This window comes from Ctenopharyngodon idella, chromosome 17, assembly GCF_019924925.1.
Source record: "Ctenopharyngodon idella isolate HZGC_01 chromosome 17, HZGC01, whole genome shotgun sequence".
Taxonomy (NCBI): domain Eukaryota; kingdom Metazoa; phylum Chordata; class Actinopteri; order Cypriniformes; family Xenocyprididae; genus Ctenopharyngodon; species Ctenopharyngodon idella.
In genome coordinates this window covers 33,222,536-33,239,364 of record NC_067236.1, presented here as the reverse complement: position 1 = coordinate 33,239,364, position 16,829 = coordinate 33,222,536, and the positions used below count along the sequence as shown (strand labels likewise).

Below are 16,829 nucleotides of genomic sequence, written 5' to 3'. Positions count from 1 at the left end.
AATGATTTAAAGGGCATTCACACAATGAATAATAACTTTAAAGTCCCCCTGTGGTGAAAATCAAGTTTTTAATGTTGTTTATATATCTATGTGGTGTTTTTAATATGCTTTAAGACAAACCATGTCTTACATCATTGCTGAGTATTTTCTCCTTAAAACTGCAGTAAACTAAAAACAGTCACAAACCCGCAATCAGAAATCGCTGGTGTTTCTGACGTCACAAACTACCTTGTAACCAATCACGCCAACGTGCCGTCGGGTTTAGCATATCATTAACAGCGAACTAGCAGGGGAGTCTCAAGAGAAGCCAGGTTATCCCAGTGTATTTTTCTGTTGATTTGAAAAATCGTGTAGATTTAGCAGTATAGTGGTGTATGATGTATATTACGATGTTATGATGAACTATATGCCTTTCTCCACTGACGTTCTGAGTTGTTCAAAGTGTTTCTAAGGATACTGATTTGTAGAAGACAGACTGAGATGGCAAACAGGAACATGGTTTGTGTAACATTAGCAACACATTATTAGCTGTTTGATAACATAGTCAAGCAAAAGGCTAATCATATTAATTACCGTTATGTGTCCGACGTTGTAAAGTGCGATACCATTGTGCAGCGTTTACCTCAGTAAGTTGAGCGAATTCATCTCTGAGCTGGCGTGAGCAAGTGGAGGCGGAGCTAATTTGCATATTCATTGATTCACGTATATTAAATCAGGCAGGGGTGTAGAATTACATTTTAAGGCATGAAGAATTTTTCACAGAAAAAAAAACGTTTAAATATGTCATTTTGGTGATCAAAGATGAGTTTTAAGGGACTTTAAGGGACTACAGGGGGACTTTAAAGATAAAGACAAAAATTACAGTATTAGAGTCCACACCAACACGCAAAATCGTTTATTATAAGCGCACTGCAGTTTTGGCGTTGGTCACTTTAAATGCTCAGTGGATTCTGATTGGCTGTCAGTGTTTTTATAGTTCATTAGCTCTGAAAGTGATTCATTCCTCTGTATCGTTATAGCTGTGGACTTCACTATTCTCATAGAAATAGAGAATCATTATAGTTATTGTCCTTCGACAAAATTATCCCATTTTAACCATCATCGTTCAGCCCTAATGCACTGTATGAATTGATATGCAGTGTGGGTTTTGTTGAGTTACTGGTGACGACGTGTTTACAGAAAATGCACCTGATACTGTTGATCTGGCACCACATCGGGCGTCCTTCACCTCACGTCTCTGTCTGTCTTCCAGGCTGCTGAACAGGATGGCCGCTGAGGAGCGGCACATGACGTCCAGCTGTGGCTCCTACATCAAGACAGAGCCCTCCAGTCCGTCCTCTCTGGTGGACACGGCCAGCCATCCCAGTCCCGGCGCGCATTCGGACGCCAGCGGCGGCTACGCCAGCGCCATCAACAGCCACTCCAACGGCCTGGACTCTCCGCCCATGTTCACGGCGGGCGGGCCGCTGAGCGCGGCGGGGAGCGCCTGCCGCAAACGCTACGAGGACTGCTCCAGCACGCTGCTGGACGACCCCTGGCTCCATCAAATGCGAGTACATGCTCAACTCCATCCCCAAGCGCCTGTGCCTGGTGTGCGGAGACATCGCGTCGGGGTATCACTACGGCGTGGCGTCCTGTGAAGCCTGCAAGGCCTTTTTCAAGAGAACAATACAAGGTATTCCTTCTGCGTGTGCTGTATGTTGGTGGTTTGAAATAATTATGATTTCTGTAAGAAGTTTCTTCTGTTCCTCAAGACTGCATTTTATTTTATCAAAACACCTCATATTTTCATATAAAGTAAAGCAGCAAACTAAAATGTCACTATGAACTTATTCTGAGAATGAGAAACAATGGCCAATTGTCAATAAAAAGACATTGTGCGTATTGACATATCATCATGACTTGGATGTAGTAATGTATGGTGTGGCGCCAGCGGTGACGTTCTAGTAATCAATCCATCTGATCGCCTATACAAGGTTTACTGTTACAGAGACATATGATCAGATGACCACACTGACCAGAAGGCAGTAAGAGCGGATGAAATAGCCCTCTCTTCTCACTACAGCACAGAATGGACAAACCAAAGCGTTTCACATGGCCAGATTTTGACTAATGGTGTAAAGTCCATAATGTGTCCCATTTTGGACGAGAGCTGACCTGTTATACAGGAAGAGACCATTTGACTGACATGTAAAGCACTGTAAAGACCCGCTCACATCAAGATCTATAACTATAAAGATAAAGATAACGTTATTAACTTCCACACCAGCAGACGATATTGTTCTGTTTATTTTAAGTGTGCACTGTAGTTTTGTCATCTGCCTCTTTAAATGCTCAGTGTCTTTAAAGGGTTAGTTTACCAAAAATTTACTCACCCTCAAGCCATCCTAGGTGTTTATGACTATCTTCTTTCAGACGAACACAATCAGAGATATATTTAAAAAATATCCTGGCTCTTCCAAGATTTATAATGGTAGTGAACGGGGGACAAAATAAATGCATCCATCCATCATAAATATAATCAATACGGCTCCAGGGGGTTAATAAAGGCCTTCTGAAGCGAAGAGATGGGTTCTTGTAAGAAAAATATCCATATTTAAAACTTTATAAACTAAAATAACTAGCTTCCGCCAGACGATTGTACGCATACAAGTCGACTTGGGGCAACTGAAGCTATGTATGACGCAAGATGTAGGAGTATCGTAAGCTTAGACGCCTCTCACGATTCAAACAAATATGGCTGGGGTACAAACTCAAGCTCCTCTTCTCTTATATCGAAATCCTCTGACATTTCTCTTTAAAAATTATTGTTTTAGACTTCTAATTCTAATGCTCTATCCTCTGATCTTCCACAATCATCATTGCGTCATGAGTCAGGTCAGGGGTTATTGTTTTGGCGCAAATCAATGCGTACGGCCGTCTTTCGGTAAATATGGATATTTTTCTCACAAAAACCCATCGCTTCGCTTCAGAAGGCCTTTATTAACCCCCTGGAGCCATATGGATTATATTTATGATGGATGGATGCACTTTTTTTTGGCTTCAAAACACGTCCCCTATTTACCGCCATTATAAAGCTTGGAAGAGCAAAGATGATTTTTAAATATATCTCTGATTGTGTTCATCTGAAAGAAGATAGTCATGTACACCTAGGATGGCTTGAGGGTGAGTAAATCATGGGGTAATTTTCATTTTTGGGTGAACTATCCCTTTAAAGCAGGATGGATTCTGATTGGCTGTCAATGTTTTTATCGTTAATCAGCTGGAAAAAAAATGTTGTGAAACTACTTTTTGGAAATATATCTTTATCATTATAGTTATTGTCCTTTGTGTGAACGGGCCATTAGACTTGATTTGGTTTTTTACCAAAATACAAGACCAGTGTGGAAGAAAGACAATCAGATGCTAGCATGGTGGTTTCTGCAAACGGTTGTGTAAAAACACGTAAAATGTAGCAGAAATGTGTGTAGACTCTGAATTTCGGTCACAAAGCAGGGTTATTATAGTTTACTAAAACACAAATCTTAAAAAATATATAAACAAACATAAATAAATAAAATTGCTTGAAATAAAATAAAATAAATTTTAACAGAAATAAAATAAAATATTAAAAAAATGTAAACATTTTAAACATTTAAACATCATTTTCATTTAATTTAAAATAAATAAAACTAAAACAAATAAAAATTAATAAAAACTATATAGATGTTTTTAAAAAAGCAAATTTACTAAAATGAAAATCTGAATGATGCTAAAATGCATAAATAATTTTACAAAAATGCAGTATTCATCGACTTGTGGATTTACTTGCTAAAACAAAACTCTTCATAAAATAATGTGTTAATTTAAGCTGCTTTGAAGTGAAAAAAAATAAAAAAATTAAACAAGACATGTTTCATTCAAAGCAGAGAGCAGACAGAGAAGTTATCTGTGTGGATAAATATGGTGCTTTCTGTGGAGTGACACTCTAATGCAGAGGTTTCTGTTGTGCATCATGATGTTCAGGGTCACAACAGACGAGCAGCATCACACTGTCATATCGGACTGACACAGAGTGTGTTCTGAACCAGATACTGATCACATGGGCATCACTGTGTGTGTGTGTGTGTGTGTGTGTGTGTGAGAGAGAGAGAGAGAGAGAGAGAGAGAGAGAGAGAGAGAGAGAGAGAGAGAGAGAGAGATGCTGAGCAACACCAGTCACACTGCTATGACTGATATTATAAACCTTAAAAATTTATTTCATAACATTACCCAATGCTCACATTCATTCATTCATGCTTCACGTGTCTTTCTGCTGTGAAATCTGCACTGATTTTATCAAGTAAATGTAAGAACAACTTTAATATTGTTAGTAATATTTCAACTGGTTATCCAGACATCATTTTATAGAAAAATGAATATCAAATATGATGATCATCTTTTGAGGAAAGTTTATTTGTTCATCTCTCAATCATCATTGTATTGCATTGCATTATGTTCATGTCATATATTTATATGCATATGATATACTGTTATAAAGATCTCATTGATTTGCAAGCATCAGAATTTCATCTAACTTTCTGTTCATATTAATATCAGCATCTGCAGCAAACTGCATATTTTTGCTCAGTTTGGGCCTCTGAATAAAACTGAGCTGTTTTTTCCTCCATATTCTCACTATATCAGACTATATGAGCCATAAAAGCTATTTTTTATACTTTGTCTAAAGGTTCAGTATTTACAAAAATTAGACTATTATTTCATATGTCAGGCTTTACAGGGTTAAAGTAAAGTATTTATTTATCTTCAGCGTGAATTACGACACTCTGAATCACTGAGATTTCTGCCCATCAGTGACACAAACACAACATCAAAATCCCCAAACTTTCACGGCCGTCAGGTGTTTAAACACTCGCGGTGGACGTTGACATTGGCTGCGTTGTATCGGCTTTAAACAGTTTATGTACCTTTGTGAAGCAAACAAGCACAACTCGTCCAAAACGCTGCTATTTGCGCTCACCGAAACACGAGCGGCGTGCCTCAAGTCACATATTTAGAGTCTGGCTTTAAAAACACAGACAGATGCACAAAAGCGCTCGCGACGAGACACTCGAACGAATGAGCAGAATTAAGAGGAGGAGAGTTACACGAAAGAAAGAAAGCGCCCCCCCCCTCCTCACTTTGTATTGTCAGATGGCAATTTCCCCCCTCTATCGCTCTGTTCTTCCTCTTGGAGCGCTGCCTGTAATGGAGCTAATCTAGAGCCGTTTGTCCGAGCCACAGGAGTTTTGTCAATAACAATCAGCGTTCAGCAGGAGTAATTAAGGCCGAGCCTTTTCATTAGGCCGGGGGGAGGGGCTCGTCTCCGGGGACGACCGGCGCAATTAGAAACGCAGGCACGCGTCGCCGGGTAATTTCAGCCGCGGCCAGGAAGGAGGGGAAGAAACGGAGGACTTTCTTTAGATTGAAGAGGGACTCGTTTTTGTCTCGTGCAAGAGCCGGACGACTAATGGCATAATAAGCAGACGAAAGGCTCTGGAAGAACGAGGGAGGATTTTAGGCAGGAAGAGACAAGGGCAGGTTGAGATAACGAGAGGAGGAAGAATAGGGCAGATGATGAGCTTTTGACAGAAGACAAGAAAAGAGGCATAAGAGATGTGGATTAGATGTGATTAAGTAAGTAAATAACAGGGTTTCCATCCCGACTGTGATCAGTCTTAACGCAAGAACAACTGCTGAACATGTCAGACCCAACAGGAAAAGTTCAGAAAAACTGTATAAATAAAGTTGGTAACACTTTATAATAAACCAGCTAACAAAAGAACGTTTTACGTTAATGTTTGTTAAATGTTTTAAAAACATTTTTTCTCGGTTATGTGAACATTAAGGCAACATTCCATTTTATCATTTGGCAAACATTATGTGAACGTTAATTTTGAATGTTCTCTGAATGTTCTGAAACAAGTAGTAACGTTTTAAAAACATTAAAAGAACGTCCAACTAAATTTTTAAGGAAAAAAAAATGAATAAATAATGTTTTTGTTCTAACGTTTTGAGAGCATTCTTATAGACCAGATAACTTTGAACAAATGTTCTATTAATGTTACTAGAAGAACGTTTGTTCATACCATTGACATAACATTCTCTGTTAGCTGGGAAGCTTTCTATTAGTTAACATTAGTTAAATACAGTATATAAACTAACAATAAAAATACTCCTAAAGCATTGATTAATCTCAGTTAATGCTAATTCATTTATTAATACATTAATAAAATTACAAGTTGTTTCTGTTAACATTATTTAATGGACCTGAGCTGACATGAACAGTTGTATTTTTGATGAATAAATACTTAAACAAATGTATGGCTTATTGTTAGTTAAAGGTGACCTATAATGCCCCTTTTCACAAGATGTAATATAAGTCTCTGGTGTCCCCAGAATGTGTCTGTGAAGTTTCAGCTCAAAATACCCAACAGATCATTTATTATAGCTTGTCAAATTTGCCCCTATTTGGGTGTGAGCAAAAACACGCAGTTTTTGTGTGTGTCCCTTTAAATGCAAATGAGCTGCTGCTCCCGGCCCCCTTTCCAGAAGAGAGCGGAGCTTTAACAGCTCACGCTTCGGTCGCTCAACAACAACAAAGCTGGAGAATCTCACGCAGCCAAAATGAGGATTGTCAGTAACGGTGTTCAGCCTTACATTGTTCAAACCGGAGTCGACACTGATGGAGAGACTCAGGAAGAAGTTACAACTTTTAGAATGAAACTGGACATTTCTGAATGGTTAGTGGATAAATTTATGTAGTTGCTGTGGAGTTGATTCAACTCATCCACTAGCATGTGCCATCATGTTAATCTTTTGTGCAAATCCAGTGTTGAATTGACCCTCGTTTGCGAAGCAGTCCGGCGTAAAATGACGGCATGACAACAACACTCTACTACAACAACTCTTCCTCTTCTCTAAAGCAGCCCAACATGGCCTCACCCCCTTTGTTGTGTGTTCTCAGGGGCGGGGTTTATGTAAATTTTAGGGTTAGTGATGTCACTAACCCAGGAAGAAGCTCGTTGTAGTCCCTACCAGCGGTTTCTTGTAGTCCTTAAAAAGCGATTTCTGTAAATGAAAATATCTCCCTTTGCATTGAACTTTGAGCGTCGTAACTTTGCAGATGTTGTTTATGCTCTAAAGTGGTAAAAATGTTTTACAGTTTACAATTTAGAAGCTGATATTGTATAAATCAGTGTCTATCTAAAGATAAATATGGATGTGTACACTTTCTGTACAAGTACATGCATACAGAGACTAACAAGATCAGGTTGGTTAGTGTTAAGGTTTGCTTTCACTAAAGGCGTTCAGTCAGCAGTCACTTTTGCTTTGTTTATTTCGACCCTCCACCGAACACATGGTGATATTTCCCTCAGTCTGAGCTGGTCTGAATTCACGTCATCTCCACTCACCGTCCGTTCATGACCATCGTGACCCACCCGACACCTCCGTGCACCTCTTCCTGAGCCCATTCTCAACACAGGTGTAAAGTTGTATGAGAGCTCCATCTCTTTCTTCTATGAAGTAATGGAGCCTGACAGGAAGCCTGTAAAAGTCAGTTTAGATTTTGATGAGGAAGACCTTCCATTTTACTGTAATTTACTTACTTGACCCGAGTCTCTCCCCAAACCATGGTCTGGCACCGCTCCTGAAAAACCATCAAAGAAATTACAGCAGATAAATGTTGAGAAGGTAAAAAAAAAAACCTTTATTTGTCTTCTCCAATCCCAAGACTTTTTATTTTAAAAATATAACTTTTATAGGACCTCTGAGTAGATCCATTCTGAAACTGAAGCGATTGCACACTCGTCTTCTGTATTGCATCATTTCTAAGTGTCGCCTCTTGATTACAAATAAACGCTTGAGGAACAAGAACAAATGTAGGGCGGGGCTTGATTTTGTCTGTGGGGAATTGATTGGATGGTTGTGGTTTGCTATTGGTGGATCTCATGTGAGTGACAGGTTGCCCCGCCCACGTCATCAGAGAAGAGAGGAGATGTCGCTGCAAGAGGGAGGAGAAGATATTCTCAATGTAACTTAAGCATAAGGTCTGTTCCACATCGCAGCTTATTCAAACTGGTCCAGACAGGAAGAGGTCAGAATCATCTGCGATGTGGACCAGACCTTATGCCGAGAGCCGAAGGTGTGTCTACGTGAGAGTAGGAGCGTATTTCAGAGGGAATAAGAGCCATCAGTCTCCTGATGGAACGGTGGCTCGACTCTTCCGCACACAGAGTGCCAATCAGACAGCCGGGATACGCTTACCAACACTGCAATTCAAGACGTATCCTGCCGTAATGATCCCACAGGGACGCATCCCAGAATAGGAAGTTTCAGCCTTTCCTTCTCCAGAAAATATGATAGGATAAATGAGGAATGAGTCTCTGCTCATTCTAGCTGTGGGAAAACCAATTCATGAATCAAAACGTGGAATCGCACAGGAAATGTGTTTGATTAGGGCTGTTTAGTTGCTCGTGACAACAAATGGGAAAACAGGAAGAGGTGCAATCAGACTTTATCACATTCATTTTCACACCTTTATTTACCCCAAACCCAAAGAGATCTGCTACATTTGCATACTGATTTGTATAACCCAGATAAAAGGGTGAATTTCTAATTATTTAATATATCTTGGGACCCTCCGCTTGATCTGTGCAATAATGTTAACATAATTGCATAAGTTGGGAATGGGGGATGGAAGCGTTTGTGGAATATTTCAGAAAGCAGAAGAAGGCTGATGATCTACAGGCTCTTTATATGAGGTTACTGACCTGTTCATTACTATCTTTACAGTACAACTGCTTCAACATTATCTCTACTAATCCATTGCAATAAATAAAGGCATAAATAATTCATTAAATAAGTAAGAATTGTTCCCGAGAAACCTGTAAGAAAGCTTTACAGCAGTGATGCTGATAGATAGAAAATAGTTCAACTGCTTATCTTTTGTAAAAAACAACAACAACAACAAAAAAAAAATAGTTGTAAACTACAAGTAGTTTTTCACATTGAAGCTTCTTATAAATAAAATAAAATGTAGAAATTATAATAAATGTCATTTGTAGTGTGGTTTAAAAGACAATTATTCAGTAAAATCATCGATTAAAAGCACCTACACTGTCAGATGAGAACAAAATTTGAACTATATTGAGATGAATAACGACACTATTGTCTTCTGTAGAACAGCTTTACGGCTGAAATTTCATTTGCTTTATAAATGATTATCTTTACAACATTAACACTGTTATTTTCCTGTTTTATTACTTTGAAGCTGCTTTGAAACAATATATATTGTATAAAGCACTATAGAAATAATGCTGACTTGACTAGTCGTCAATCAATACATTGGCAAGATATTTGGCGTTTATTAATTACCTAGTTTGGCCTGAAAGTGTGGGAAATGGGACTTTTATTTCGAAAATGCTAGCGCCTGAGCACAGATGCACAGTATCTCCCAACCATTTCTTTATTTTTTCCATACTGATTCATTTTCAAATTATTTATTTGTAATTTAGTAAATATTATGTTGGATAAATTAATCTCAGCATTGGCTCAACCACTAATATTTTGTGTTATATAGTGTTTATATAATTTGATAATTATAGAAGTTTGTTTCCACTCTGGAATAGCAAAATTAAAAAAGATAATTGTGGCTTTTTATCTCACAATTCAGACTTTTTTCTTTGAATTGAGAGATATTAACTCAGAATTGTGATATAAAAAGAATTTTTATTAGAATTACCTTTTTTATTTTGTTATTTTGTAGCTTTCATAGATAATCAGAGCTATAATTAGCACAAAATCAGGGGTTTTTAATTAGAGAGACAGCAGAAAATTAAACAGTTACGTTTACACTAATAGAGTTAAATGTGAAGACCTAAAATGCACTTGTACTTCCAGAACCACCATATTTAATTTTGCCGCGTTGAACCAAAAGCTGCACTATTTAAAGGGGTCATGAACTGAGAAATCAACTTTTCCTTGAGCTTTTGATATATAAGAGGTCATTGTACTATGAGAATATCCTGTAAGTTTCAGAACTGAAAACTTCCTTGTTAGTCCAATAAAAGCTTTTATTGACACCAGACCCAGAGAACGACTGATCCTGTAATGTGTCTATAGATAGATGAAACTCCGCCTCCACAGAAGAAATCAACGCCTACTTCATCACTGCAACGTTAGCCCCGCCCACTGGTGTGTTAGTGAGATGAGGAGGAGAGAAGAGCGATACAGGACTAAAATAACATTACCTTTCAAAGGATCCTAATGCTAGGAATATGGTTATTTATTTTCAACAATGTGAATGTCTCAGTTGAGCTTTATTTATTTGTATTCGGTACATTTCACTGTGGATTCTTTGGTAAATCAATCATTTCTGCGCAGGCTTTGCAAACAGACTTTTACAATATAGACTCGACAGTAATGCAACAACATGTCAGTAACTGTGTTAATTCTAATGCCTGATCTGATATTAATGATTCATGTACAGTCAGATGATCTTTGTCTGTGTGTCAGTAAATCAAACCAGTGACTAAACGTTCAACTTCACCTTGTTTCTCTTAGTAGGATGAAAATAATCTGTTATTCAAACAGTGATTAAATTATATGTAGAAAGTGATCTAAGAACGCTCCCTTTACAGTCGCTGGAGCTGTCAATCAAACAGAGCGAGTTTATTAGTGACCAAAACTCCCGTTATATTCAATGAATCTCTTAGTTACATCACGTTTGCACTGTTAGTTATGATAAAAAAAAGCATTCGTTAGTGTGCAGAAATTGAGTTTCAATGACGAGATCACTGCTTTCATGAGCTCAACAACATGTCTGTGATCGACTACAATGTTCATCACTGCAACCTTTCATGCCACGATCTAAATTTAATGCTATAATCAACACTTTTCACGATTAGTTAACCTTGAGAGCTGTAATAGTAAAAATGTGCTAAAAGTTTTCGAGAGAGCAACAATTAGCTATTTCAAATGGAAAGATGTCAGTCAATCACAGCAGTGGGCATTTACACTGAAGTCTCACAGCAGACACAGAGCGTTGAAATCAGAGGGATAAAATCATTGTAGGAAAAATGCCTTTTATTTCTAAATTATGATGATTTTTGGTGTAAAAGGCATACATATATGTGCACCCCAGGAAACATTTTAAAACAATAACACAATGCAGTTCATTACCCCTTTAAAGTCGTCATAAAATGGAAGTTGTTTTCTTCTCTATTGTGTCATATAGCCGAGTGAACAAGAACAAATGTATGGCGGGGCTTGATTTTGTCTGTGGGGAATTGATTGGATGGTTGTGGTTTGCTATTGGTGGATCTCATGTGAGTGACAGGTTGCCCCGCCCTCATCATCAGAGAAGAGAAGAGATGCTGCAAGAGGGAGGAGAAGATATTCTGATTCAAGATTACGAGGAACATGAATTTAAAACAACAATGATGTGCATCGATAAATCATTTAGAATAAACACTGCAATATTCCATCAAATTTGATTTCATGGTGACTGTTTATAAGTTACACACTCATCGACACTGTCATACAGAGATAAAGTTCTTTTTCTGGTAAATCCCGGTGGTATCCTGCACTCGCTATTATTTTCCTCTGCTGTACAGTATGTTTTTATTCACCACACCGTCTTCAGCGATCAAGACAGCCCTGAATAAATTGAGCGAGCGCATAGACATTCAAACCACACGCTCGCACGAGAACAAGAGCGCTGTCTGCCGACTGTCATTCTGCATTTAGGCTTCTCTCCTGCCATTACCCATACATGTCCTAATTGAAATGCCTCGCCGCAGTTAAATGTACATGGACACAAGCAGAATGGCGGAGTATATCAAGCACTTTGCCTATTGTTACTCTCACAATGCGACTCAAACGGCTCTTTTATTGTGCAGGTATCAAGCGCTGAAGTGCTCAGCTTGAATAATGTATCAGTAGCTGGTTATATTCTCCATGTAAATAGCGAGCGGCCCGCGCCGCAGCAAAAGTGGCCTCGGTTTCGTTACGTGAAGCGCCCGTGCCGCTGAAAATGCACTCTGAATTTGTGAATGTAATTTGGTGAGGTGTGATTTGAACAGAAGCGTCGGGATCTTTTGTTTTGAATCCTGTCTCATCTGTTTTGTTGCCTCATGTTTCTTCATCTCTCCAGCACACGCTGTCCCTGTTCTGCAGTGTCTCACGGCCACAAGCAATTTATCAAATTGAGTAAAAGATGATTTTATAAATAAAGTGATTTATAGAGCGTTCTTTTGATGGCTTTGATGGATGCAGTGCGGCGCTGTAAAACTCTCCTGCATTAGCTTGTTTTGGTTGGGTTATTTTTGGACAGCGAGCAGAAGAAGTGCCTCACGCTCTCTTTTCTTTGTCTCCCACCAGGTAACATCGAGTACAGCTGTCCGGCCACCAATGAGTGCGAGATCACCAAAAGAAGACGCAAGTCCTGTCAGGCGTGCCGCTTCATGAAGTGTCTGAAAGTGGGCATGCTGAAGGAAGGTGAGGAGCTCCACTGGGTTTTGAAAGGACAGATGCCTCGTTCGCTTCGGAAGGATGGAGAAATGCATGCTTGCGAAAGGGCCGATCACTTCGTTTTACTTAATCCTCTTTATCAATTTTTGTTCCAGGGTTATTATAGTTAACTAAAACCATAAAAAACAAAAAGCAAAAGAAATAGTAACACTTTACAATAAGGTTTCATTCGTTAACTTTAAAAAAAATTTGGTAACACTTTATTTTAATGTGTCCTTGTTACACGTTACATGTATTTACTATAGTAATAACCATAAATTAGGCATAATTACATCCTATTAACCCTAAACCAAACCCTAATCCTACCCTAACCCTAAAGTAAGTACATGTACTTAATATTATTCAGTACTTATATGTATAATTACACAGTAATAGAGACACATTAAAATAAAGTGTAACCATAATTTTTATTTACTGTTTTTTTTTTTTTTTTTTTATATATATTTTTACTATCTAACATCAACAACAGTGAATAAACACAATGTTAGTTAAAGTTAGTTAATCCATTAACTAATAGGACCTTAATGTAAAGTGTTACTAAATAAACTTTAACTGAAATAAAATATATTTAAAAAAAACGTATAAAAAACTTATAAAAAAAAAAACTACTTTCGGCTAGCACCTAAAGCAATATTTCTCATTTTAATTTTGTTTAATTTGATCTACTAAAATAACTAAAAAAAAAATATATATATATATATATATATATACAGTAATAAAAAAGACAAAAAACACACAATAAAATAACTAAAACTTTAGCTAAAATAAAAAAAAAAAAATCAACATATTAAAAAAAAACTATAATAGTATGTCAATGATATTAAAATAGTTTTCCTTCTAATCCTCCAAGCCGAATATCTGGTCAGTTTATTTAACTTTGTCCAGGGTTAGATCGATTAGGGTTAGTATAAGCCCAGTCTAAGCGTTAGAGTTTGTGTTTGGTTTAGATTCAAGTCTAAACCTCAAAATCAAACTATATATATTTGCTTTTATTGGTCTTAAAGGGTTAGTTCACCAAAAAATGAAAATTACCCCTTATGATTTACTTGATTTGCCATCCTAGGTGTATTCTTTCAATCAAACACAATCAGAGTTATATTAAATAATGTCCTGGCTCTTTCAAGCTTTGTAATGGCAGTGAATAGAGGATGAGAGGGTTAATAAAGGCCTTCTGAAGTGAAGCGATGCATTTGTGTAAGAAAAATATCCATATTTAAAGCTTTAAATGTAGGAGATGTAGGAGTATCGTAAGCTTAGACGCATCTCGCTGTTCAAACAAATAGTGCTGGGCAACAAACTCAAGCTCCTCTTCTGTTATATTGAAATCCTCTGACATTTCTCTTTTAAATTTCTTGTTTTAGACTTATAAGACGTCTTAGACGTCATGCGTCGGGTCAGAGGTCACTCTTCCGCCGCAAATCGATGCGTACAGTCATCTGCTGGAAGCTAGTTATTATAATTAACATTTTAAATATGGATATTTTTCTTACAAAAACCCATCTCTTCACTTCAGAAGGCCTTTATTAACCCCCTGGAGCCGTATGGATTATATTTATGATGGATGGATGGTTTTTTTTGGGCTTCAAAAAAATGCCATTAAAAAGCTTGGAAGAGCCAGAATATTTTTAATATAACTCTGATTGTGTTCATCTGAAAGAAGATAGTCATATACACCTAGGATGGCTTGAGGGTGAGTAAATCATGGGGTAATTTTCATTTTTGGGTGAACTATCCCTGCTCTGTTTTCCCTCAAATGATCCAAATAATGCATTTATGCAACAATCTGATCAGTTTCTGAAACTCTTGCCACTCGACTGATCATATAAATGGACATAGTTAGAACAGTACAATAAATAGACTTAAAAAGTGAGGAGAATCGCTTCCTGTGTGTTTTGTTGTTGACGTCAAAGCAGTGCCGCCCCAAGCATGAGGCGAGGCCCAGGGCCCGTCAGAGAAAGCGGGGTCCGTTCACATTCGCTGCAGGTTGGGTTGCTCTGTGTCAAAGGTCATGTGTCTGATCAAACTCTACAGACAGATTCATCTGTCATTTAGTAGAAGCTCATCAAATCAGACAGATGAACATGGACAGATTATGTGACGCCGTCATCTTCAGATTTCAGGGGTTCTTGAGAAACACGGTTCAGACTTTCCCCGCTTCGACGTACATGTGTGAAGTATGTTTGAGCGTTCACCTCAGCAGTGCTTTCATTAGGTCACATGTTACGTTGCAATGTCATTTGTTGGCCTTTAAATCAGCCACATGCTGTGAAGCATCTTTACTGACTGCCTAGTTCATCAAACACACGTCAGCGATCAGGCTTCACAGAGCGCCAGATGAAGCCGCGCTCTTGCCAGAGACACACAAGCCGCGTTAGAGCCGTAAATGTAGTTGGCTGGCGCGCCGGTGGCCTCGTGTCAAAGCCGCGCTGGACCTGAGGCGCTGCTGGCACGACCCGCGCTCACTCGCATGAGCAACACGGCAGTAAATAATTGCGCCTGTTGGGCAGAGAGACAGAAATATGCTGAATAGGTCGATCCGTGCGTCTGACTAATAGAAGTGTAACAGTATTCCGGCTGGAAAGGCTCGTGTCCCAAAGCGCACGCTCGCTCCCCGACGTATTGATCCGCTAAATGTTTTCCGAACATCTCAGCTCTCTTCCTGCGGATGCTTTTTTAAAGTCCTGCCATGTGGGAAATTGGTGACAATCAAATACACTCACAGATATTTCTTCCTTTCTTACTTTTCCTTTGCTTTTTGTGCATGTTATTACACTGCAAAAAAATTTTTTTTCTTCCTCAGTATCTTTGTCTTATTTTCCAGTACAAATATCGGAACATTATTGAATCAAAAGAAGCAAAATGGCATAAAATAACATCTTGCTTTCTGAAAAAATCATCAAAATGAAGTGAGTTTAAACTTAAAACAGGAAGCAATATCTGCCAGTGAGGTCAGAAAAATAATCTTGTTTATTTTTATGAAAACACTTTGCAATAAGGTTTTGATTAATAAATACTTTAACAAATGTATTGATCATTGTTAGTTAATTCATTAACTAATATTGACTAATTGGACCTTATTGTAAAGTGTTGCCATTTCTTTTACTCCTTTGGCAGAATTTTTTCTTCTTATTTTAAGTATAAACTTAATGTCTGATGTCATTTGCTTGTCAAGTAAATGTATCTTGATTTAAATATGTAAGAACAGTCATTTTTTGCAGCATATGTAGACTAATGTGTATGGAGGAGTAACATGAGAACATGTGGGCTGGATTTAAAACAGGTCTGTAATGGTGTAGTTCACCCACAATCCATCTGTGCCTGTGAAAGCGCTTCCGTCTATATGGAGCTGAATGAAGTAACGGAATCTCTCCTCTGCACGAGACGCCGAGAATGAATCGCATTACTAGCTGATGAAAAATTAATGCAAATATATTATCTGGAGGAATAAGAGCCCAGAAAATAGGGAGAGATTGTCAGAAATGAATCACCTGTGTCGAGGCAAAAGATGGAGGAGGAGACCGAAGCACTGACATCAGTGCATGTGTCTTCTGCTCAACAAAGCTGCATTTATTTGATCAAAAATACAGTAAAAATTGGGAAAAAAATATTGCAATGTAAAATAACTGTTTTCTATGTGAATATATTTTAAAATGTAATTTATTTCTGTGATCAAAGCTGAATTTTCAGCATCATTACTCCAGTCTTCAGTGTCACATGATCCTTCAGAAATCATTCTAATATGATGATTTGCTGCTCAAGAAACATTTATGATTATTATCAATGTTGAAAGTCATATTTGTGTGGAAACTGTCAATGATGAATAGAAAGTTGAAACCCTGATAATATAATATAATATAATATAATATAATATAATATAATATAATATAATAATAATTAGTCAATAAGAACAACCCCAAACAGCACTGAAAATAGGACTTAGATGATGTACAGTATGTAAGCACACAAACAGATCATTTCTACAGGCTGGGTTTGTTCTCTGCTCCTCATGAAAGATCATTTTTAACCTGACTTCCTCACTATTGGTCCACAAGTTACTGAGTAAGTCCTCGAAGTCAAACTTGACTAGTGTTAATCCAGTTTAACCAGCGTTTCCAAATGAATATGATGATGTGAAAGGGCCTCTAGTTGTCCGTCCCGTGTCCCTCCTCAATCGCAAGGTCACTGTCTGTCTCCGATGCGACGCTACGTGAGCGCCAAATCAATCAGGCTTTTCAAGGCGACAAGGAAATGAGACCGAGGCAGAGGGTCACGTCCGT

At 38.0% G+C, this 16,829-nt stretch overlaps 1 protein-coding gene across 1 annotated transcript in view; it reads left to right on the top strand.

The window, feature by feature from the left end:
* esrrb (estrogen-related receptor beta) overlaps positions 1-16,829 on the top strand; it is a 75,487-nt gene that overhangs the window by 22,820 nt on the left and 35,838 nt on the right. The window contains 3 exon segments of the mRNA XM_051866923.1: positions 1,253-1,538; positions 1,540-1,675; positions 12,403-12,519. Of these exon segments, the coding sequence (XP_051722883.1) occupies positions 1,253-1,538; positions 1,540-1,675; positions 12,403-12,519 (539 nt within the window).